The sequence below is a fragment of the Marmota flaviventris genome, chromosome 14, assembly GCF_047511675.1.
Source record: "Marmota flaviventris isolate mMarFla1 chromosome 14, mMarFla1.hap1, whole genome shotgun sequence".
Taxonomy (NCBI): domain Eukaryota; kingdom Metazoa; phylum Chordata; class Mammalia; order Rodentia; family Sciuridae; genus Marmota; species Marmota flaviventris.
The window spans coordinates 25076128-25099959 of record NC_092511.1 but is presented as its reverse complement, the minus strand read 5'-3'; the positions used below and the strand labels follow the sequence as shown (position 1 = coordinate 25099959).

At 34.4% G+C, this 23832-nt stretch overlaps 1 protein-coding gene across 11 annotated transcripts in view; it reads right to left on the bottom strand.

The window, feature by feature from the left end:
* Positions 1–1534: 1534 nt before the first annotated feature.
* The window catches only part of Birc6 (baculoviral IAP repeat containing 6), a 217333-nt gene continuing 195035 nt past the window's right edge, over positions 1535–23832 (bottom strand). For 10 of the 11 annotated variants that reach the window (XM_034636800.2, XM_071601470.1, XM_071601469.1 and 7 more), the window contains 8 exons: positions 20600–20745; positions 19707–19817; positions 15783–16000; positions 13561–13722; positions 10540–10617; positions 8490–8678; positions 4958–5092; positions 1535–2703 (listed from right to left, as the gene is read on the bottom strand). In XM_034636800.2, coding sequence (XP_034492691.2) covers positions 2524–2703; positions 4958–5092; positions 8490–8678; positions 10540–10617; positions 13561–13722; positions 15783–16000; positions 19707–19817; positions 20600–20745 — 1219 coding nt within the window. In that variant the 3' untranslated portion in view covers positions 1535–2523. Of the gene's footprint in view, positions 2704–4957; positions 5093–8489; positions 8679–10539; positions 10618–13560; positions 13723–15782; positions 16001–19706; positions 19818–20599; positions 20746–23513; positions 23687–23832 lie in introns of those variants that run through there. The other variant, XR_011704325.1, reaches the window with a different exon arrangement.

The following is a 23832-nucleotide window of genomic DNA, read 5'->3' as shown; positions in this document are numbered from 1 at the left end:
TTCATTGATTCCCTGTAGGCTCAGGAGGCTGAGACAGGAGGATGACAAGTTTGAGGCCAGCCTCAGCAACTTAGTGAGACCCAAACAACTTAGTGAGAGCCTGTCATCTTATATTTTATTATTATTTTTTGGTGGTGCTGAGGATTGAAGCCAGGGAACCTGTGCATGTGAGGTAAGCACTCTACCAACTGAGCTATATCCCCAACCCTCATCTTATATTTTAAAAAGGGGCTGGGGATATGGCGCAGTGGTGAAGCACCCTTGGGTACAATCCCCACTATTTTTTTAAATTTGTTTTAATTAGCTACACATGACAGTACAATGATCTTGACATATCATACATTTGAATCAGATGGGTCCAGCATTTTCTTTAAGTATTTTTATTAGTTGTTGATGAACTTTTTTATTGTATTTATTTGTTTATGTGGTGCTGAGAATCGAACCCAGTGCCTCACACATGCTAGGCAAGTGCTCTATCACTGAGCCACAATCCCAAATTTTTTTTTTTAATATTTTATCTCTTTTATGTGGTGCTAAGGATAGAACCCAGGGCCTCGCACATGCTAGGCAAGCGCTCTACTGCTGAGCCACAATCTCAGCCCTATCAATCCCCAGTATATATATATATATAAAAAAACCCAGATGGGACCATTATATTATCATTTCAATTTTTCAGTCTTGGTTTTAAAAATATAGATTAGATCGGAGAGCACAGATATTGTTACTTTCATTCTATAAAGCTTTCTAATGTCCAATGAGGACTGGTGGAGAGACTGACCTAACCACAAATTTGAATGAGGTTTTAAAATCCACAATTGGACACAAATAATACACTTGACAGTTTTATCTTTCAGACCCAATGGAACCCTGACAGAACAAAACCAACCAAACAACTACAACATATAACACGGAGAGGGAGCTGGGGATGTGGCTCAATAGGTACAGTACTTGCTTAGCAATGTGCAAAGGTCTGAGTTCAATTCTGAGCACCACAAAACAAACAAACAAACAATAAATAAATAATACGGAGGATTGATGGCTGTCCTTTTACTTACTGCTGGCAATTTTACGCTTAGATTTTAGCTAGCATGTCTGTGGCTAACATACAGTTTTTTCTTGTCGAAAGTTGACTGCCACTCTTCTGTCATTCTTGGTGTAGCTCACCACCTACCAGACCTTAACACTATTTTGTTTTAGAATCTTTGATTTCCTGGCCACATTGTTTAACTCCTTTATCAAAGTGTGAAGACCTCTGTGCCGTGTTCCCAAGAGTTTTTCATGTCCCCTGGTTCCCCTTTTTCTTCAGAGAGGAACTCACTGTTCCAGATACACCATCTCCTGCTCAGTTGCATATTCAAGGCTCTCACACACCACTTTATTTTATATACATACTGTCAGGAGTCACCTCAGCTTTCCTTTATGGTGACTATCTTGGAAAAACACCCTTTGTCCCCCCATGCTTAGGCCTTGAAAAGGCCAATTCTTTGTAGAAACAGCATTCCACACCATGGCAAACCATTTTAGAAACAAGACATACTAATTCACCTAAGTCTTTATTTATTTGGCTCTAGGAAGAATTTGCATGAAAATGAGCCTATATGGCAGGTACAGAATGTACTGTAACAGCACCAGAGAGGGACAGCCTCTCTCCTCTACAGAGCCTTGATGTTAATACATACATGTGACTTAGCAATAAAACCAGATAGTCCAGGAAAAAAGGAGCCCTTTAGGAAAAAAAAAATCAGTTTAGAGTGACTTTTCCAATTGACCATTCCTTTTCATATATTTAAAAATTCAAATAATGGATACATTTGGAGGCCCAAATCTTGGCATAGAATAAAATCATGTTCATTTATTTTTTTCAGCATCTTAGAATTAGGAGGCATAAAATTAAATACGTTGAATGTAATAAATTCATCCATACAAGTGCAAGTCTCCAGCTATAATGCATTTTATGGCAGATTTATTATTTAAAAAATGTACCAGTAAATCAAAAAAGAGGGAGTCTGTCCATTTAACTTTTATTGAAGTGTAGGTAGGAGGTCTTCAGAAATCAAATATGAGCATGAAGATATGGCCAAACATAAAATCTATCAAATTCAGTGAAAAGTTGCTGACTTTAAATAGTAGTTGTAAGAATGACCAATATATATTCTTTGTTAACAATCCCTCACTCTACAGTAAAAAAAAAAAAATAAAATAAAATAAAATAAACATTCAGTAAACATTCTTTCCTAAGGTAGTTTCCCTTATATATCAGTGATTTATCCATTTCTTTGTATACACAAATTTGTTGAACATACCAATCAGTGGTTCTCACAATTGAAAAATAAAAGCACAAAAAGTTTACACTCTTGTACAGGTAAATAAAAGATCACCTTGAATTAAACTGGATCTCCTTAAGGGCATAGTATAGTTTAAGTCTCATTACCTATTACATAATTAGTTTCTTACATACAAATATTGACATATTTGGCTTGTGCTTCGAAGCCTTTGTTTCTATAAAATCCATGTCAATGCAGCTCATAGCTGGAAGTCGCTCGACAGGTCTCTGCTGCTGCTGGCTTTGACCTGGTCATGTGTTAGCGCATCCTCCGCACCTGCCGTGGCCCTGCACACCTCGGAGGCATCGGCAATGTCAGGGTCCAAGCCTTCAGGACAGGGAAGTTTTAGCAGCTCTTCACGAAGTTGAGCAGTATGACGCTAAATGAGAGAAAATTGCTAACATTAGAACAGTAAACTCTAGGATTCACCAAGGAAGGAATGGGTTTAAACAAATTCCAAAGCATCAGGCTTATAATTATTTGCTGAGTGTTTCCTTATGCTAGCCACTGTTACAGGCACTTTTATACAACAAGCAATAAAAAAAAAAAAAAAAAACAGCAAGAGTCCCCAAACTCCAAATAAATATAGTTGCTGATAAGTCCTCAGTAACGTGCCCACAGACACAACCAGGTCATAAACCTTGTCAGATACAGCATTACTGATGACTTACAAGTCGTCATTAATTCAATACAGATATTTTAAAAAACTAAAGATGGTAACCCCTTGACTTATCATATATGCTGTTTCTACTTAAAGACAAAAGAATAAAGCAAGCACTCTACCTAGACTAAGCCACAACCCAAGCCCTTAGAAATAGTTTTATCATTAGAATTTTTTAAAATTTGAGCAAATGAAAAAGAACATTAAGAGAATAAATAACTATCTATTATTCCATACTGACATTTACAGAAATATGTAAACATTAGGAGAGTGGGTAGTTGTCTACAAACCTAAAGTGTTGCTTTATAACTTCTGATGGGAGAGAAATGACATTACGTAATCATACCAAGGTCTTTGAAAATTAGTTTTATCAATAACCGACTCTGAAAATTAATCAACAGGTAAAGAACAATGTTTATGTCTGAGATGCTGTGTAAAACACTGACAATATAAAGGCTATGGGACAAGTGTAGTCATGCCCACCTATAACCCAGCTACCCAGGAGGCCGAGGCAGGAGGATTGCAAATTTGAGGCCAGCCTGGGCAACTTAGTGAGATCTTTATCTTGAATTAAAAAAAATGCAAAGGGCAGGAAGGTGCCCAGTGGTAGGGTGTCCTTGGGTTCATGTACAGACAGACTGATGGATGAATGGGCATGGGAAAGAAAGGGAGAAGGAGAGAGAGAGAGAAAGGCAGGCAAGCGGGGAATAAGCACAATAAGACATAATCTCTGAGCCTGGAGAGATTAAATTCTGATTGAAGGTATAAGACAGAAACAGGGTAAGACAACTGCTCTAACCCTAACCTCACTAATTAAGGGGGAAAAAATGATGGCAAAAAGCATTAATTGCTCCTTTTTGATAATGAAAGAAGATAAACTGTTTTATAAGAATATGAGCAAAACAGAACTAGCTTAGGGGGATGCAAGTCAAAACCTAAAGCTCTTAAGAATGGAATATTTTAACATATACAAAGTAGGCAGAATAGCAAAATAAACTCCCATGTATCCACCACCTAGCCTCAGTTATCAGGTCATGGCCAGTCTTGTTTCATTTATATTTCAACCACTTTCTTCTCATTTTGTTTTGAAGCAAATCCCAGACATCATTGTTTACTTGTTTTAAATGAAGACAGTTTTAGAATTAGAAGAAGTCAAAAAATTGAAGATAGAGAGAGGGAAGATAACTGGTAGAGGATAAAAGATTCAGGTGAGTAAAAATAGATTATTTGCAAGCAGGAAAGGTGGCATTTAAAAGGAATGATCCCTATGCATGGGGGAAAAAAAAGTCTATGAAACCATCACATTTTACATTTCCATTCTGTGAATACCCAAGATGAAAACAATTGTTTCTCCCTGAAAATAGGTTTGTGTCATAGCCACTGACACCAATCAGCCATCAGAGGTTCTACAACTCACATCTCCCTCATTATTCCAAGTAATACAATTCTAGAAGGTAAGATGCAGAGGTAAAGGCTAAAGGAATAAAAGAAGTCATTCAGGCAGCCAACTTGTTATATTCATTTTTTTAAGAATTCCACTAAACTGTTGGCCTAGTCCCTGAACCCATTTTTAATTTTAGGAAATGCCAATCCATTGTGAAAAGAAACATTATCTTTACCATAGACTTTTGGGTAGTACTCTAGTGTTATGAACTTAACATTAATAAACTTTGTTTCTTTTCTTTTCTTTTTCTTTGGTACCAGGGATTGAACCCAAGGGCGCTTAACCACTGAGCCACATCCCCGGCCCTTTTGCTTGGGGTCCTGCTAAATTGCTAAAGCTGGCTTTGAACTCTCGATCCCCCTGCTTCAGTCTCCTGAGATTACAGGCAGTGCCACCATGCCCAACCTAAACTTACTTTCTTTGGTGCCCTCCTTTTCTTTACCTCCTGGTGGGCACTGCTCAGTCAGTGCACATACAACTCTTCTTTCCAAACCATCACCAAGACTCATGTTAGGCAAGCGTACTGACCTTGAGAGCTGCTGCATGATGAGACATGGTCCTGCCCACCCGCTTGTCACTGCTGTACTGCTGGATATCTGCAATCCACTCTTCACACTGTGCCATGATCTCAACTCTCTTCAAGTAAAAATGTTTGTGTATAACCTTGGTGAGGGAGGGAAGCAATAGAACAGAATACATTTATCATCAGAATTTTAAAATGAAGTATGTAGACATTTTTTAAAAATGACATTTTAGATTTCATTGCAATTTTCTTTTGTCCATAAAACTTAATTCCATGAACTATACATCATTAGCAGGAATTCTTCCCTAATACCAAATGAAATGTGCTGAAATACCCAAATCTGCATCAGAAGAAAACGTCCAATCCCACACAGACACTCCAATAATCCTATTCAGACAGCACAAGATACATGTGATGTAATATATTCAAAAGGTGAACGTAAGTAAATAACCAGGGGAAAGGGATTTCCAAAGTACTGCCAAGACAAAAATTTTTATCTTTAAAGGAGAACTCAAGAAAAGACAGGTGTGTTAACATACTCCTGTAATCCCAGAAACTCAGGAGGCTGAGGCAGGAGGATCACAAGTTTAAGGCTCACCTTGGCAATTTAATGAGACCAAGTCTTAAAAACAAAACAAAACAAAAAACAAACAAACAAAAAAAAACTAGGGATTTAGCTCAGTGATAATAGTGACCCGACTCAATCTCTAGTACCAAAAAAGAAAAAGGAGGAAAAAAAAGAATAGCTATTTAAAACATTCTCAATGTCAAGGGAATTCATAGAGAAATCAAAATGAAGCTCTGTACATGGCACAATTCTTAATCTTTGGATTTTGTCTTCTGGTTAACTATGGACACAATTTTACTTTAATGAAGTTCAACTTCCTTGTAGTAACTGTGGCTTACATTTGGAATTTAAAAAAAAAAAAGCCAAATTTGAAAATTTTTGTCTATCCCTGGGGCTGGGGATGTGGCTCAAGTGGTAGCGCGCTTGCCTAGCGTGCATGAGGCACTAGGTTTGATTCTTAGCACCACATAAATGTGAAATAAAGATACTGTGTCCACCTAAAACTAAAGAAATATTTAAAAAAGAAAAGAAAAAGAGTCTATTCCTGACAAATTTAAATTTAAAAACTAGACACCCCACCTTGGAAGTATTATTCTCTATTCTGGTTGAGGTCCTACATTGTGCAATGAGCTTCTCTGGCCTAAAGAAAGGGGGATAATATCTATATAGGAAAAATTATTATGAAGACTGAATATAGCCATAAAAGACCAAGGAGACTTTTATTGTATTTAACTGTTTTTTTATATATATTTTTTTTAGTTGTAGATGGACATGATGCCTATATTTCATTTATTTATTTATCTATCTATCTATCTATTTATTTATTTATTTTTAATGTGGTGATGAGGACTGAATCTAGTGCCTCACATGTGTGAGACAGGAAGCTCTACCACTGAGCCACAACCCCAGTGTTTAACTGTTTTTGAGACTGATCATTATGGGGACTAAAAAATGAGTTAAGACAGCTTGATATGAGAAACCCTAATCGTGGGACCAAATGGGAGATGAGTGCAACAGAAAAAGGTACTTTAAAAGACACAAACAAAAACAATTAAACAACAAAACAACAACAAAAACCCAGAGGAGTTAAAAGAGAAATGAATCACATTTTATTAAGAAAATTCATTAATGTAGGATTGGTTCTAATGAATCAGAAGGGTAATTACACTTATTTGCTTTTTTATAAGTCATTCTCCTACTGAGTCTCCTATATTTATTCTTGGGAAGAAAATTTTTATGTAAAAACCAGTAAGATATAATTAAATACAATTTTTATTTTTTATTTTAGTTGTCAATAGACTTTATTTATTTATAGGCAGTGCTGAGAATCAAACCCAATGCCTCACACATGCTAGGCAAGTACTCTACCATTGAGCCACAACCCCAGCCTGACTAAATATTTTTAATATATTTAAAAACAGAAGTTTAAAACTCACAGAAAAATGCAAAAACCACTGTGTACATCTGAATACATTTTTATTTCAGTGCACACACCAAACTAACCTCTACCCAAAGATAATAAATAGAATCTTACCACACACAAAAGAAGCTCCCCATGTGCTTCCTCTCACCACTAATCTTCATCCAAAGGAATATACTATCCAAACTTACCTTTTTGATTTTTTTGCAGGGCTGGAGAATCAAATCCAGGGCCATGTACTTGTTAGCACATTACCACACAACTATACCCCAGCTCCTATTCTGACTTCCTTAAGCCTAAGTTACTTTGCTCATTTTTGAACTTTATGTAAGTGAAATCATTTATAGAGTAAACGAATGACGAATCATGATTCAGTTTTATATACTGAAAAGTTAGGGATGGAGATGTGGCTTAGTGGTAGAGTGCTTGCCCAACATGTGAGGCTCTTGGTTTGATTCCCCCCCACCACCACTCCAAAAAATTAAACATTGATTTTCTTCCTCTATATTGTTCAATTTCTGGTCAGTCTCAGAAACTGATGATGAAGGGAAACAATTTTAAGAAAGAAAACTGTTTCGGGAGACAGTTAAAACAAGATGCCAGGCGTGGTGGTGCATGCTTGTAATCCCATACTCACGAGGCTGAGTCAAAAGAATCTCAAGATGAGGATAGCCTTAGCAATTTAACAAGACTGTCTCAAAATAAGAAAATAAAAAGAACTAGGGATGTACTTCAGTGGTAAAGTGCCCCTGGGTACAATCCCCAGTACCATAAAAACAAGATCTAGTATGCTTTTGACATAATAAGTGAAAAGCATTATCATGTTTAGGCAGACTATGGGGACAACTAGTCACAAGAAAAGAGCCCTGCCTTGGAAAATAGTGAAATAAAAGCACTTGAGAGAATCAACACAGCTTTTAGAAACTATTATATAACTTTGATACCTTTGTATTAAAGGGAACATCTTTTCTTTACTGTTTACATATATACGTTAGTGTGGAACATTTTAGTGACATGTGTAGAAAGTTTGCTAGCAGAACGGTAACCATTAAAAAAAAAAAATTAGGAATAAGGCGGGGGATGTTGCTCAACTGTAGAGTACTTGTCAAGCATGTGCAAGATTGTGGGTTCCATCCCCAGCATCACCCAAAAAAGGAAAACGAAAACTATCTTTAAATATTTCAAATATAGTCAGATGTCTTTTATGTGGTTTGATTTTTATTTTTAGGTACTAGGAACTGAACCCAGGGGTGTTTTACCACTAAGCTACATCCCCAGCTCTGTTCATTTTCAGACAGGCTAGCTAGCCTTGAACTTGTGATTCTCCTGCTTCAGTAGCCAGAAAAGTTGGAATTGAAGTGTGTGTCACTACACCCAGCAGAATGTATGTGGTTTTAAACTCTACCCATTCTTTAATATTACTGATAGTTTTAACTCTAAAAACTAAAAGTTAGTATACCACATACTCTACATTTAAAGGCAAGTAAAACTAACAAACCACATTCTCTAATGCCTTTAATAAAGTATTTCATTATTTTATTGAACATACCTCTTTAAAGCATGGTGAAGGGTTTCTGATTTGTTCTAGCATTGCCCATTTAACTGTTGCTTGTCGAATGTTTCCGTCATATTCCCGAGAACTCTGTGTGCCACTGGGAGTGCCTCTAGATCGTTCATATCCTGGTTCATTAAAATAAGGCTCAGCAACTAATATAAGGGACTGGACAGACACCAGAACCTGAGGAATGAAGGAATGACGATGATAATACAAGAATAATAAGAGCCACAATGATAACATCTTCACTATCAGTAAACTGCTATCTTGCTAACACACAGCTAATTCCTAGTAGTATACTATTTTAGCTAATATAGCTATCTGCCTAGTTAATATCTTTGAAGCCAGAGAAACATTAGATACCACTTGCCTGCTTCATAAATGAAAAAGGATTAACAGCAGTTGCATTTTGATTGCATGATAACCAAAAAGTCATAAAAACATTATATAGACATCAACTAATAAAATGAGCATCTTGCCAGGCAGGATGGTACATGCCTTAATCCCAGTGGCTCCAGAGGCCAAGGCAGGAGGATTGTGAGTTCAAAGCCAGCCTCAGCAAAAGCAAGGTGCTAAGCAACTCAGTGAGATCCTGTTTCTAAATAAGGCCAAGGTCAACTATAGGGGAAAAAATTTAATCTTTACAATGTGAGACAAAGATCTCATGATTTTGAAACTTTCTGTAACTATATATACCATTGAAATAAAGTGGTTCACTTTCCCCTAAATCAAATCTCACTCTTCTAAAATAGCAATCCAGGGCATAGTTATTAGTCCTGTCACTGCCCCTTTTAAATAATCTACTTCTTCTATTAGTACAAATAGGCTATAATGCTCATTTTTCTATAAAAGCAGAGAAATATTCTAAATTAAGTATTTATCATAAATCTATAAAAAAGATCACTATTTATTTATTTAAACTTATCCCTTTTGAGACAAATAAATTAAAATTTACTTCAGATTCATACCCTATTTGATAGGCTTCTAAAGGAAGTCTTCTAAAGGAAACAAAGAATGGGTGTTTTGTGTACCAGAAAAAAAAAAAATTTACATTTGGGAAATTATGTTGATATAATTTGCTATTTGCTAAAGGAAAAAGAAATACAATGAATTATAAAGTTTGAAATTGATAACAACGAATATTTTCAGGCATATCACTAGGTGTCACAGAAGTTATTACCTTTTATGTATTTTTTAAACATGTTTTTGTAAGTAAATAAATGCATTTTTATTCATATCTTCTTTCACCTAGTGCAAAATAAGAACGCAGGAAAGGAATCTTTCAGGGTAGGCCAATCTTGGAAGGCTTATATGGGGATAACTTTCAGTTGACTTTCTTAAAAGAAATGCTAAACTGTAACTAGGAATTTAAAATATTATGTACCAACAATGACTGTTGCTGCTTTCTAAATGAACAAGGAATAAAGTTTATTCGTTATCAGCATGCTTTTGTGTCTATCTCTTTGCTGGGATTCTGAACAATTGGGACAAATGGAACATTATGTAACATACTTATTATACATGCTCAATAAGTATGTTAAAAAATTTAAGATTCTGAAATCTGTGTCAAAGGCTCTACAAAATAAGGCCTATAAGTCCCGCGTTTTATGAATTCCAGGATGGCACTTGTGAGCCTCAGATATCAAATTTTTATAAGATAATAGAACAAGATTAGACATGAAGAAATACATAATACCAGTATTGTATTAAATTCACAAATAAACCCTAAAAATGTGAACTCCAAGATAGGAGAAACCTACTTATATCATCTTGCTGCACTGTAGTGTATATTAAGAGCAACTTAGGGATTTTTTTAAAGGCAATTTTGACAAACCTAAAATTCTGACTAATGCCCCAACTTCAGACTTTAAGCTCTAGATAAGATGAGATTCCACAATACTAACTGCTCACCTATCAGCTTTTTAATATTTATTTCCTATCATTCTATCATGTTTGGGTTAACTATGTTTATTCTTGGTCATGGAAAAAAATTTCAAACATATATGCTTATTTTGTAAATGAAACTGTCAGAAGTTTTGTTTACTTGCAAAAAGCTTGAGGTCTGAGGATTCCACTTCTCTTCCGGTCTACCATGCCACGTATTTAAGATGCTTAAACAAACCTAAAGAAGGGGAAAAAATAGAAAAAAGAATTCAAAGTACTTAAAATCAGACTGCCACACCTAGAAGTAAAAATAAAATGCTCTCATGTCAAGGTATTTTAGTTTTATGTCCCCTAAGAAACCCCTAAAGTCAGCTTATAAGAACAAATTGGTATTTTCACACGTGATTCAAATCTGTGTAGCACTACTTTCTTCATAATGAAGAATGAGCCAGCACCTGTTACATGTACACACACGTAACATATATTTTCATGAATAACTTTCCCTAAAACCAGACAATTTTAGTGAGAGAAACTGGTACGAGTTTTTACACTTTTTTTTAACTTTTTTTTTTTTTTTTACAAATTTCTTTCTGAATTTGGTAAATTCTGAAAATGGGCTATGGCTTAACAGAAGAGACCCTGATTTTATATCCACCCCTACATTCCATTTGCTATATAATGTTGTTTAGGTTGAAATATATGGGTCAAATCTGGCTTCCCACAAAAAAGAAGGTGGAAAAGGAAGGCCTTCACAGATTCCCTGAAGGTCTTGAGGATTCCCAGGGTTCTTCAGAACACACTTTCTGACACATTAGAAACTGTTCAAAACTCAAAACAATATACTGAATGCAGGTTAAAATGGGACATTTTATTTATATTTACAAATTACTCTTGTGATTAAAAAAAAAATAGCAGCATATTACATTATTTTCTCCTGGCATAGTTGCTTACAGCCTCGCCATTGCTGAGGTTGGCTTTGAACTCATGATCCTCCTGTCTCAGCCTCCTAAGCGGCTGGGATTAAAGGCGTGCACCACTGCACCTGGCCAGATTTGTGAATATTTAATGATAAATTTGCAATTTCATATAATGGGCAATAAATGTAGAAAGTAAATAGTCCTTAAAAAACAGAGAGATCCTTCTCTTTACTCTTTCAATACTGTGTGAAAGTAGTAATTCAAAGTGAACCAGCACATTTAACATATAGCTTCTAATAATTAGACTTATATCTGTACAGCTTTGTGTATTATTAAAATTACTATTATGGATATAATCCCATTTGATCATTAGAGCATTCCCATGATATTCTCTGTGTGTGTGTGTGTGTGTGTGTGTGTGTGTGTGTTTGCAGTGCTGGGCATGGAATTCTGGGCTTCCAGCATGCCAGGCAAGTACTCTACCACTGAGCACTGAGTGACAGCCACAAACCCATGGAAAGTACTAGTATGCAAACTTTAAAAATAAGTTTAGGGGCTGGAAGTGTACTTCATGGGTACAGCACTTGCTTGGCATGCACATGGCTCTGAATTTGATCCCCAGCACCAAAAAAAGTAAACAACTAAAAGTAACTTTTACAATTGTGTGATTCATGGAACACACAAATATGATGGAAAAAGACTATATAATTCAGCACAATGGATTCCCAATTCCATAACCCTTATCCCTTACCACTAAACTATGTATCAATTTCTTTTTCTTTCGTTCTTCCTTTCTATTTTTTTTATTAGGGGAGGGGGGCGCAGTACTGCAGATTGAACCTGGGGATACTGTACAACTAAGCTACATCCCTAGCTTCCCCCATTCCCCTTTTGAGACAGGGTCTTGCTACGTTGCTGAAACTGGCCTCAAACTGGTGATTCTTCCGCCTCAGTCTCCCCAAGTCACTGGCATTACAGGCATGAAGCACTGTACCTAGCTAAAATTAATTTCTTAAATATTAATTTTAAATATTAATATGGTAATTTGGCCACAGATCAGAGGCAGGGAGATCCTTTCAAATCTAAAAGGGAAATCAGTAGAAACCTTGAGGATATCTTTGATAAAATATATTGATGATGAGAATATCAAGTGCTTGAACAAAGAAGCATCTGCTTGTAAAGTCTATACATTTCTTCTCACCCAGTGTTGATTTTTAAACATTAAATATTCACCATGAAAACTACCACCAAAATTCCATCAAACTGCCCAAAATAATTTTCAAAAGTGATAACTGCTCTTTTAAATCTAATTTTAAAAAGACTTACTGTCATTAAGAATAAAAAACAATTTACTCTCATAACATTATTTTTATTATACCCTTTTGTCAGTTTTTTTAAAAAATAGGAATGCATCTTCCTTTTTAGTACAGAATATGTGAAAACATTTTCACATTCATTAAACTTTAAAAATAAGTCCACAAATGTGGTAGTTATGATGGCAAAGGAAAAAAAAAGGCATGATTTACAAAAAAGAAACAGTTGATAGTATTGTGCTTTGCCATTTATCTACTTCTAAGCCTATGTGAAAAGATGACTAAAAATGGAGATATGGAAAATAAGGACAGTTAAGAGACCATCTTAGACACTGGCTCAGAAGTATTCCAAGTGGGGAAAGCTCTCAGCAGTTGGCTACAGAATGGGCTCCGTAAGTTAGTTCATCAGCAATTTCTTAACACAATAAGTGCTTATTAACACTGTAGTGTTTCTGTCCTTCCCCCCACCCCACCTCAGGTAACATTAGGACCTCTTTTGAAGTTAAGTAAAAATATTAACCTACAACATTTTATTAAAATTAAAATTTAGCCTGCCATCGCTCAGTCTAGGTGGTGGCATCACTTTGACATGGTGACCACAGATACACTGAAGGGCCAAAAGTCAGAAGACCAAAAAAAGTCCAGTCTTGGTTCTTCTACTAATGAGAAGTATGTCCTTGAGCAAATTATTCTACTTCCATGTGACTAAGTTTCCTCATGATTCAAAAAGGAAATGATTGGTTTAGGATCACCCATAAGACTAGTGTTTCTGCCCTTTCAGATCCTTTTCTTACTCTTCAAGCTATCCTGTGCACATATGGAACTGAGGCATGAAGAAACCCATGTCTTCTCAGAACAAATATGACTAAAACAAAATTTTTGTTCCAATTACAAAAAAACCTTTAGATCCAATACAGTGGCATTAGAAACAAAAGACTATAATTACATTACCTTGCCATCATTGTAAAGGTTTGGATTGAATCGCACACTATGACCACCAGTTGTCTCTAGATTCACAAGAGGGGGTGAACTGGGATAATCTTGAGGAAAATACACATCAAACTCAAAGCAGCCATTTGCATAGGGGGTGTCCGCTGGCCCAGTTATCAGAACCTGGTATTGACAGAAACACAGAGGCCTAGGTCATTTCCTAATTGCTGATATTTAGAAAATTAAAGCCAGATAAGAAAGACTTAAAGAAACAAGACTGTGTCTTGAGAGTCTACATACATCTCTACCAGAATAAAAGTGGAAGTTAAAAATAAAAGCAGGATGAGAAAACGGTTTTGTTGTTAGAATTAAAGTGACTTGGTTTTGGTGAAAATGGGCTATTAAAAAAGATGCCTTGGGCTGGGGATATAGCTCAGTTGGTAGAGTGCTTGCATGCATAAGGCCCTGGGGTTCAATCCCCAACACCACCAAAAAAAAAAAAAAAAAAAAGCCTTCTTGGCACCAAGAAAGTTTACCTTTAATATCAAATACCTGTTAAATGAGTAAAGTACTTTCTTTTTACGTTTGAGAGCTCTGCTTCATGACTTTCTCTATAGTGTTTTCCATAATTTTGAGATTCTACATACATTCACTACCATATCTCAAGGTATGAAGATATTTATCTGCTTTAAATCTTCAAATAAGTTACCACTTTAAGAACCAGCATTTTAATATTCTTTAGGATAATAACAGGAAAAACATCTTCTCATATTAATATGACAAAAACATTGGAGAGAACAGCAGGTGTTTCCTTAAGAGTTACTGGTAGTTAAAAAGAAAAAATACAGCAGATGATCCAATAGTGAATGCAATAATTATTTAATGAATTTTGAGTCAATCAAAAGATATGTTACACAAGAGCAACAAAACTGTTAAGGGCTGTGGTGGGAGGGCAAATGGCACTAGTGTCTCATTCTTCAACAACACTGATAAATGCTAAGGGCTTTATATTGGGATCTTTCAAGTATAGCAGAATCAATTCCCCAGTATGGCTCATATGGTGTATTTAGTGATAAAATAATTTCCCAGGCAATAATCCTATGAAGGGTTCATTGTTTTTAAAATTTGTTTTTTGTAGTTGTAGACAGATAGAATGCCTTTATTTTATTTGTTTATTTTAATGTGGTGCTGAGGATCAAACCCAGCGCCTTATGCATGCTAGGCAAGCACTCTACCATTGAGCTATAGCCCCAGCTCGGTTTCCATTGTTTGTCAGAAGAAATAAGATGTGGCTCAACAGGCAAGGTCTATGAGGTTTCTCCAGAAAGTTATCCAAAAAGTAAAACAAGTAAGCAAACAAAAAAGCTCCCAGAACACAATGGGTCAACAGTTCCAGCTATCTACTTGAGAAAGACAGAATATTTAACCCATAAATTTAAATCATAAAGAATTTTTTTCCAGGTGTCAAAATTTTAGGATTTTCTTAAGGCAGCACTGTCTTATAATTTAAGGCCAGATCATCAGAGTGTTAAAACATAAAAGGTACAGTTATAAATTTCTGTGTTGCTATAACTTTATTCATAGGCCTTTACATTTGTAAATATATAAATTTCCTGGAAAAGAAAATTAAAAAGAGTAATAACTAACACGTTATACTATAAAACATGACATTTTTTCCCTGGATAACAAGGAAGAAATCCTCTGTTTCCTACCGATCAGCATTAAATCCTTAAATACTGTGTTTTAAAACTGTGACAGGCCAAATACAAGGAAGGATGCTTTTTTGATATTTTTCTCTAAATTTTTATTTTATTTTTCTTTCCATGTTTTTCACTGGTTCACTACAGGTGTACTTAATGGCGAGATTTGCTGTGGCATATCTGTACATGCACACAATAGAACATTATAATTTACCAATATCATTCCCTAGTATTTCTCCTTTTCCTCCCCTTCTCCTTCCCCCGGTCCCTTTCTTCTGATTTCCTTCTGTTTTCACAAGACCCTGGCCTGAACCCACCTTTCTTTACCTGTTTCCTCTCTAGCTTCTGCATATGAGAGAAAACATGAGTTCATCATCAGTCTGACCTATATACCCTGAACTAACATTAGAACAGACTCCTTTCACTGTAGTCCAAAGTGGTCACAAAAATTTTCATTACATTTAAAAAATGCATTCTATTTCTAATGAATATTTGAATACTTAGATTAGCCAGGGAGATAAGAGACAGAGGTGTTTCTTTTACCTTCATGATGTCAAGTCGCTCCTCATCACAGCGTACAAACACGCTAGAGGATGATGACAGAGGCAGTGAGGTTGAAAGAGTCACAGCTTCCTGAGCAAGGCGGCGGGCTCTAGCAGCACTGTTGGCATCATTTGCATTTTTCACCTGAGACATGTAGTGGTAATTTACTTTAAAACCCAATTTCCCATCTTCATCTTCAGAAACCATCTCGAATGTATCTACAAAAGAAACAAAACAAAACAAAACAAACAAACAAAAAAAAACACCACTCAACGAAAAAGAACCAGAATGGAATATAATTGTTATAATGATAAACATCACAAATAAATCACTAGTATTATCTTCCAATCACAATGGAGAGGGTTGTAATGTGGAAAAACAACAAACTAGAAATGCTTACGATAACACCGTTGGATGAATGGATGTATAATGGCAGTAAAATCAAGAAATTATTTTTAATCTACAGTGAGGATACAATGGTAGATATACCAAGTAGTTAAATGTAAAGTAGTAAATAATCTATTAAAAGGGTGTCATGTAATACTTTATCAAAATAATTTAAAATATGAAATTATAGAAAGCATTCTCACTATATTTCACTTTTTAAAAAATAGGATCTATAAATAATTATATTGATTTGAAATTTGAGAATAGAAATGCCAGGCTAAAACTTACATTACTAGAATGAAAAGATCATTAGGTAACTGGCTTCAGAAGGGAAAAAAAAAAAAAAAAAACTAAGCTCAAAGTACTATTCTAAATCATTTATTTAGGCTGACTTGAAAGGATTTAAAAGTTACTCATGAAAGGTATGTATACAATAGGGGGGAAAAAGACTTGAATTTTATAATTCAGATTAATTCCATCCTTCACCAATGTATTAAACAAAGATATCTAAATAAATTATAAATATTAAATTAAAACCATCAGGGCAAATAGTATTATTACAGACAATTTAATTCTAAATAAATAGAAAAATATTTAATGCATATTACAATTAGTAAAAATTCAGTAAGTGTAGGTTCTAGGCTAGATGATTTGAGTCAGATGACACAGAAGAAACTGTATATGTCCACAAGGAGTTTACAATACAGAGTAATGGGAAGAGAGTAATGTGTTTAGAGTAAATTGGGTTTACAATAGAGTAATGGGAAGACCTACAAATACTGTCACAGGTGTGTGCAGTAGTGTTTAAAAAGAAGTGTTAGAATCCTTAACAAATCTTTCAAATAGGAAAAAAAAAATGGTTCATTTTGTGTATGACATCTGCTTACCCATTATGTATAAGCAGAATTTAATAAGTACTACTGCAAGCTTATTTTATCACATAGTACATATGACCATTACTAACCAAATGCACTATGTCTCAGAAAAAAACAAAAAGACCACTGACCAGTTCCTATTGGTAAACCTATAAACTAATTTCATGTGCTCACCATTGCGGTTTGTAATGCACTACAGGGATAAATTTCCTTTGAATTTCATAAATAGCAATCAACCAGATGTAAAAATGGGTCTATTCTCATACCATGAGGAAAACTTTTATATCATATATCCATAGAGAAAACAGACAGGGTCTACTAATCCCACAATTTTATTAAAATGGATGGATGCTAAATAAAAATAAAAAAAATGCACATCTTGTTTGACTCAAGCAATTTTTCTTCTATCAATTTGTCCCAAGCAATTAATTTTAGATGCACACAAATATTTAGATGCAATGACAGCCTCTGAGATGTTGCATGTTATTAAATAGCATGAAACAACCTAAAAGTCCAATTTTGGGCTCAACAAATGAGTCTGTCATATAATGGACTATTAGGCAGTTAATAAAAATTAAGTTATAAAAGAATCATGTCAATGAAAAAATGAGATATAAGGTAGAAAATACAGCTTATTAAGAAAAAATCAACAGAACACTTGTATTTTTTTTCTGAATTATTCTGAAACTCAATGAATAGCAAAACTTGATTATGATTAAAATTATATTTGACCTGGGAGTTTGTGATTTTCTGTGGTTTAAGAGAACTGTCCTGGCTAACACTAATCAAGGGCTCTGAACACAGGACTAAATTTATAAGAGGTAAATCAGAATCTCTCATACATAGCGATGCAAAAACACATTCCTATTGGCAAAACCAAGCATTCTCCATTGAAAGTATAAGTTGAAATTATAGAGATGGAATGTGGCTAAATATTTCCAATTACAAGAATGTTGAAGTATGTTTCTTAAAGAGAGTAGTAGATTTTCTTTCAATTTTTCTTTTTTAAGTTGTAGATGGATGCAATATATTTATTTTTATATGGTGCTGAGGATGGAACCCAGTGCCTCACACGTGAAAAGCAGGCGCTCTACCACTGAGCTACAGCCCCAGCTCCACTAGATACTTTTGATGATCCAATAAGTGGAACAAAATCTGAAGTTTAATAAAATATTTGCCTTTAACATAAACTTATATACACAAATACATTTTAGGCATCTTTCTCTAACATTCTTTTTAAAAAGAAATCATTTCCCTCTCCTTGAGTGTGGGCTAGACTTAGTGAACATGTGAAACCTTGAAGATTAGATCACACAAGGCACCAGGCTTCCGATTTTTTTCCTCTGGGAAGATTTGTCAGCTTTGATGCGTAAGGCACTCCAGAGCCTAAGGAGAGGCCTCCGATCAATGGCACTTTTCATATGACTGATGTTCCAGTCCACATCTTGACTATAACCTCATGATAGACCCTGAGACAAACACTGAGCTAATCACAATCCCTGAGTTTCTAACCCATGGAAACAGCAGCAACATAATGAAGATTAGTTTTTTTTAAAGTATCTACGTTTGGGGGATAAACTGTTTATATCAAGAAGTAATAGAACTATTTGGTAAAATACTATAGAAATTAATAAATCCAAATAAGCTATCAATGATCTTGGCAATGCTTAAATTCATTCAAACAAAGTAAATGGTCCCATTTTTATAAGTAAATTCCTACTTACAAAAAAAAATTTTTTTCAATAAAACGATTCTTTAAAAGAAGTATTTAAAATACAAGTAAATCTACCCTAAGTGGAAAAAAAAAAAAAAAACAGACTAGAGTGCCAAACTAAGGCAAAAAGCTGTAATCTCATCACACTAACCAAACTCCAAACTAAAGTCTAAGTTTCTTCTACATTATTTCTTACCATCATTACTAAAAACCTGAGATATTTAGCAAAAGCTAAATAATTCCTGCTGAGGTTCTAAAGTTGGTATAACAAAAATCGATTTTTTTGAAGCCCACTTCAATGTTCTTTTTGATATAGTCAAAAGTCCTCGGGCTGGTTCTCAAGGATGAAAAAGCAGCACAGAAAGTAACTCATCCAAATGTGGAATTTAAGTGTTGGTTTATAGTTACAGAACAGCATTATGAGAGGTGCTAATATGATCTATTCATCATTAGTTCTTGTCAAGAGCTGTAGAATGCCAAGAGCTAGAACTGAAGCATACATATTTAAAAGGTGACTCTCATGAAACTCTGAAAAGGGGAAGAATGACAATTTATTCAGAGTTCTACATTGGCTTCCTTTAGGCCAATATGAACACAAATGTAAAGTAAGAAAACAGCTCAGTGGTACAATGCTGTTCTAGCATGCATGAAGACAAAATAATTTAAATAATAAAACTGAAAAAAAAATTTCGTCTGCTTTGCAGGTATTTGGTTGTATTTTTATTTTTTCTAGGTTCCTACAGTCCTTCTACTTAAGTGCAAAGTTCCAATTATCAAGAACTAACTATACATACAGATATAAATTGAAGAGTTAGATGATAAAATTCCTATTAGAACTAAAAATAACTTTTGTGACAAGCAAGTCTTAAAATCTTTACTAGAACATATTTCAATAGTACTGTTAAAAAGTGATAATGAGATCTTAGCAAATGAAAAATTTCAACTTACCAAACTGTAGCTTCTTCATAACAGCCACATATTTTTCTTCAAGAGATTTTAATACTGACAAAGGTTTGGGTTTCATAGCCACCTTCTTTGAATATTCGCCTAGTTTTTTTTCTGTTATTTAATATTTCAAAATAAATGACATGAGTACATGCTTTTGAAGATTAAAACTAAAAAACAATTCACTTCTACAGTTCAAATACTGAATTTAAAAACGGAAAGAAAAAGTACCAAATTCTTCATTTATCTATTTTACCTTTTTTTTTCTTTAGAGGCACTTAACCATTGAGTCACATCCCCAGCCCACTTTATTTTTTTAAGACAGGGTCTTGTTAAATTGCTAGGGCTGAACCACTGGGATTACAGGCATGCACCACCACACCCAGCTCTATTTTACTGCTTTGAGAAAAAAGGGTATGTATTTCTAAGTATAACAACAGGACCGCCCCCAAGCCCCTACTCCTTTGCGTGGGGGTAGGGGGGACGTGGAATGTAATCAAATTTAAAAAACCCACAGAGGTAAAAACAACAGACAAGAATTATTATTTTTCTATGACTAATATATGGAACATCAATTTAAGCTGAATTCTCATACAATCTTAGTCTTAATGTACTAGTTCCTAACAAAATAGTATTTTTCAATTTCATGATTTTCAGTGACAGGAAAAACCTGTGATGCTCTTAGCCTACTAAATTTAGTCATAACAACTTATATAAAGATATTAAAAATTAAAAATTATTCGTAACTGAAACCTGACAGAAAACAAACTTTTTAAGAAAATGAAGTTGCATGAAAATCATTACCACAAATTGGGAAGAGAAAGGTAGTTTTCAAGTAGATAAATTAAACATCTTTGGATCAAATGAAAAGGAATGTAAGAGGAATAACATCATACCTTGATTTGCTTGCCGCAAACTGGTAGTCGCTGTGTAAACTATCTCAGCAGTTTTTTGGATGTCTGGTACCAAAAGAGTAAGTCCTTCTGGTTCTTGATCAGATGCATCTGGTTTTACTCCTGTTTTAACATTTTCCCTTTTAGATCTGAATTTTTTTTTTAAATATAGAAAGAAATGCAAGAAAAATTAAGTTTTTAGGACTAAAAATAAACACTGCCAATAACATGGTTAAAAACAGAAATGTGCAGTACATTTGTCATATATGATACATAGCAAGAATAATTTGAGTAGATTCATTACTGCTTTTGAAATCACAGGATAATAAATAAAGTTATGAATAGATTTTTAAATTCTAATTAAAAAAGACAAAAGATAGATATTATACAAAAGTCAGTCTATACAAGATCCAGATACTTGGTATGTCCTTAGAGCCAATCTTTTGAAAACATACTTAAAAATAATTAGAGATAGAAATCACTTCTATTACTAAAAGTGATGAATGGCTATCTTCTGTCTTCTAAGACTTGTAAATGAAAGAACCACATATGGTTTCTTAATTTTAATACTATTTGTATTTCACTGAGTACATTAATTTCCAAGAAAAAAGAAATCTAGCATTTCAGAGTAAAATGTATGCTCAAAACTGGGTATCTCATCACAGTGAGCTTCTATGCATTGGCCCTTTAAATAAATACTAAGCTTTAGCACATAATCATTTTAAAGACATTATTCTATTAGCAGGATCTAAAATGTACACAACCTTATATCAAATTGTTATCAAAAGAGGATGTATTATAGTAAAGTTTCAGTATATAGGACATCAAAATGTTTCTTTAAATTTTCTAGATGAATACAGTAGTAGTTTAATACCATTCACTAAAAATTATAACTAAACATTATTTCCTTTTCTGCTATTCCAACTCAGTTCATATTATTCACATAACATTTTTACTGCTTAGATTTTTAAAAATCTACATCTTCATTAATTAGGTAAATAGAAAATTTTAAATAAACTAAAATACAGGTAAGATGTTTTAAAACTTATGCTGAAGTACAATCTAAGCTATTCGGATTTATTTTTTAGTTGTAAATCAACAAAAGGACTTTGTCATTATATCATAATAATATGTCACAAAGTGGGCATGGAGCCTTGGAGAACTAAAAAAAGAACCAAACATAGAAGAATAATTTCTAACAAAATGTCATCTATGTACAAATGAATCTTTATCTCAAAGACAAAATCTGCTCAGAAGGAAATCAAGGCTTAACTAAAGGCAGATAATAAGTTGCCGCTGATAGCTTAGTTTTAACTTTGGTTCCTACAGTCTGTGAAAACACTAGTATCCACAGATATTTCTAACAAAGGTATATATTATATCTCCACCTGGCAGAATGACATAACTGAAGAGGTACAATTTGTCATTGGATCTTTGCCCTTTCTCCTATGTTCTCTCCTTATCTTCCCTGAGATATCACAGTGAACACACATCCACTTTTCTTTACCATTCAGGAAGTCTCTTGGCATGTGCTATAAAACATTTCAGCCATCAACCAGTGTATAAGTATGTGTATATGAATAGATGTGTTTGTGTGTGCATGTAAGCAGAATATGGTGAATGTTTTAAAACTGAAATATCTGATTTTTTATTGCTAGAGTCAACCAAGACATTGTATCTTCTATAGCTATGAGATAAAAGTAAGCCTACAATCCAATTGTGAGCCTGAGCATTTCTTAATACAGAAATGATTCTGACAGAAGAGCTCAAATTCTCAACTGCACTTATCAAAAGCTATGAATAACCAGTATTAAACAGTGAGAATCGAAGAAGTACAAAAGCTCTTGATAGCACCTACTTTGAATTTACAAAGACTTTTCTCTCCCTAGTTGAAAATGTATTTCTATTAATAAGCTTAAAAAATTCTAAAATACTAGGGCAAATGGACTATAAGAAAAACAGTAAGCTGTTTGAGAAAAGTTACGGTTACAGCTATCATAAAATATAGATGGCTTCCTAAGTATATCGTCAATCAGCTGACCCACTGTCTTCTCAATAAAGATTTCACTTAGAGAAACATATCTTGCCAAGCAGAGAAAGAAGATATGAAAGTAAAGCTCATTTTTTCAAGAACCATATTTTTTCCTTGAAGAAACAAGAACCTCTGGCAAGGAGCATGAACTGTATTCAACGCAACTCATTCCTGACACATAGGTTACCTGGGAAAACCACTGACTCAAATGTCAAGACTTATTCATGAATATCCATATACTAATTCCAGTTTTTTTAAAAAAACAGATTAGTAAGAGGTTATTAAAATACTGTAAGCAGCTGGGTACAGTGATGCAATGCCTGTAATCATACAAGTCAGGAGGCTGAGGCAGGAGGACTGCAAGATTGAAACCAGCCTCAGGTCCTAAGCAATTTAGTAAGAACTTGTCTAAAAATAAAAATTTAAAAAATCTTTAAGACTAAAATAATGTAATAAGCAGGACGATAAATTTTGTGTTTTTTAACCAAAATTAAGTTAAAAATAGTGCCAAGAATACAGAGAACTTGAAAAAATGTTTGCACATCAAATGTATCAAATAAATCATCATGTATTTTTCATATTGAAGACAACAGCTGAATAAAGAAACAGATATATTTTAGACCTTTACATAGGTTTTAATGAGAATTTTTACTTGGACAGTCTTTTTGACAAAAATATTCAGGAAAAAAGCGGGGGAGGGGGGCGAGATTTTTCAAAAGGTGACAGTATTTCAAATATATGAAGAACACATACTACTCCCTGCCTATCAGTTATTGCAACTATTCATTATCTGACATTAAACTACAGCCAGTAGTCTCTTTTCTTTAAAAGCTGCAGGTTACTGTCAACCCATATGTAGGCCCAGCTCATGAAAAAAGGCCATACCTTAGCTCACATCCTGAAGTCTGTGTGAAAAGCTATTTGAGTTCAAGGCACCTAGCTGGAAGTAGGTCTTTGAGACTGACAATGGATCCAACATGGTAAAAGCAATCAGCGACGGCCGCTACCATGGTATCCGCTGCTTTGTGCATACGTTGAATCTGGTTGTGATCACTGCCCTGAAGAAATACGAGGAAGCAACTGAAGTTTCTACTATTGCACAGAATTATCTGCAAACATTTTCCACTATGCTGTGAATTCCAACTAAATGGCTAATAAATTAAGCAAATTTTGGCTCTGTGAAATATATTGAACTAGGATGTGA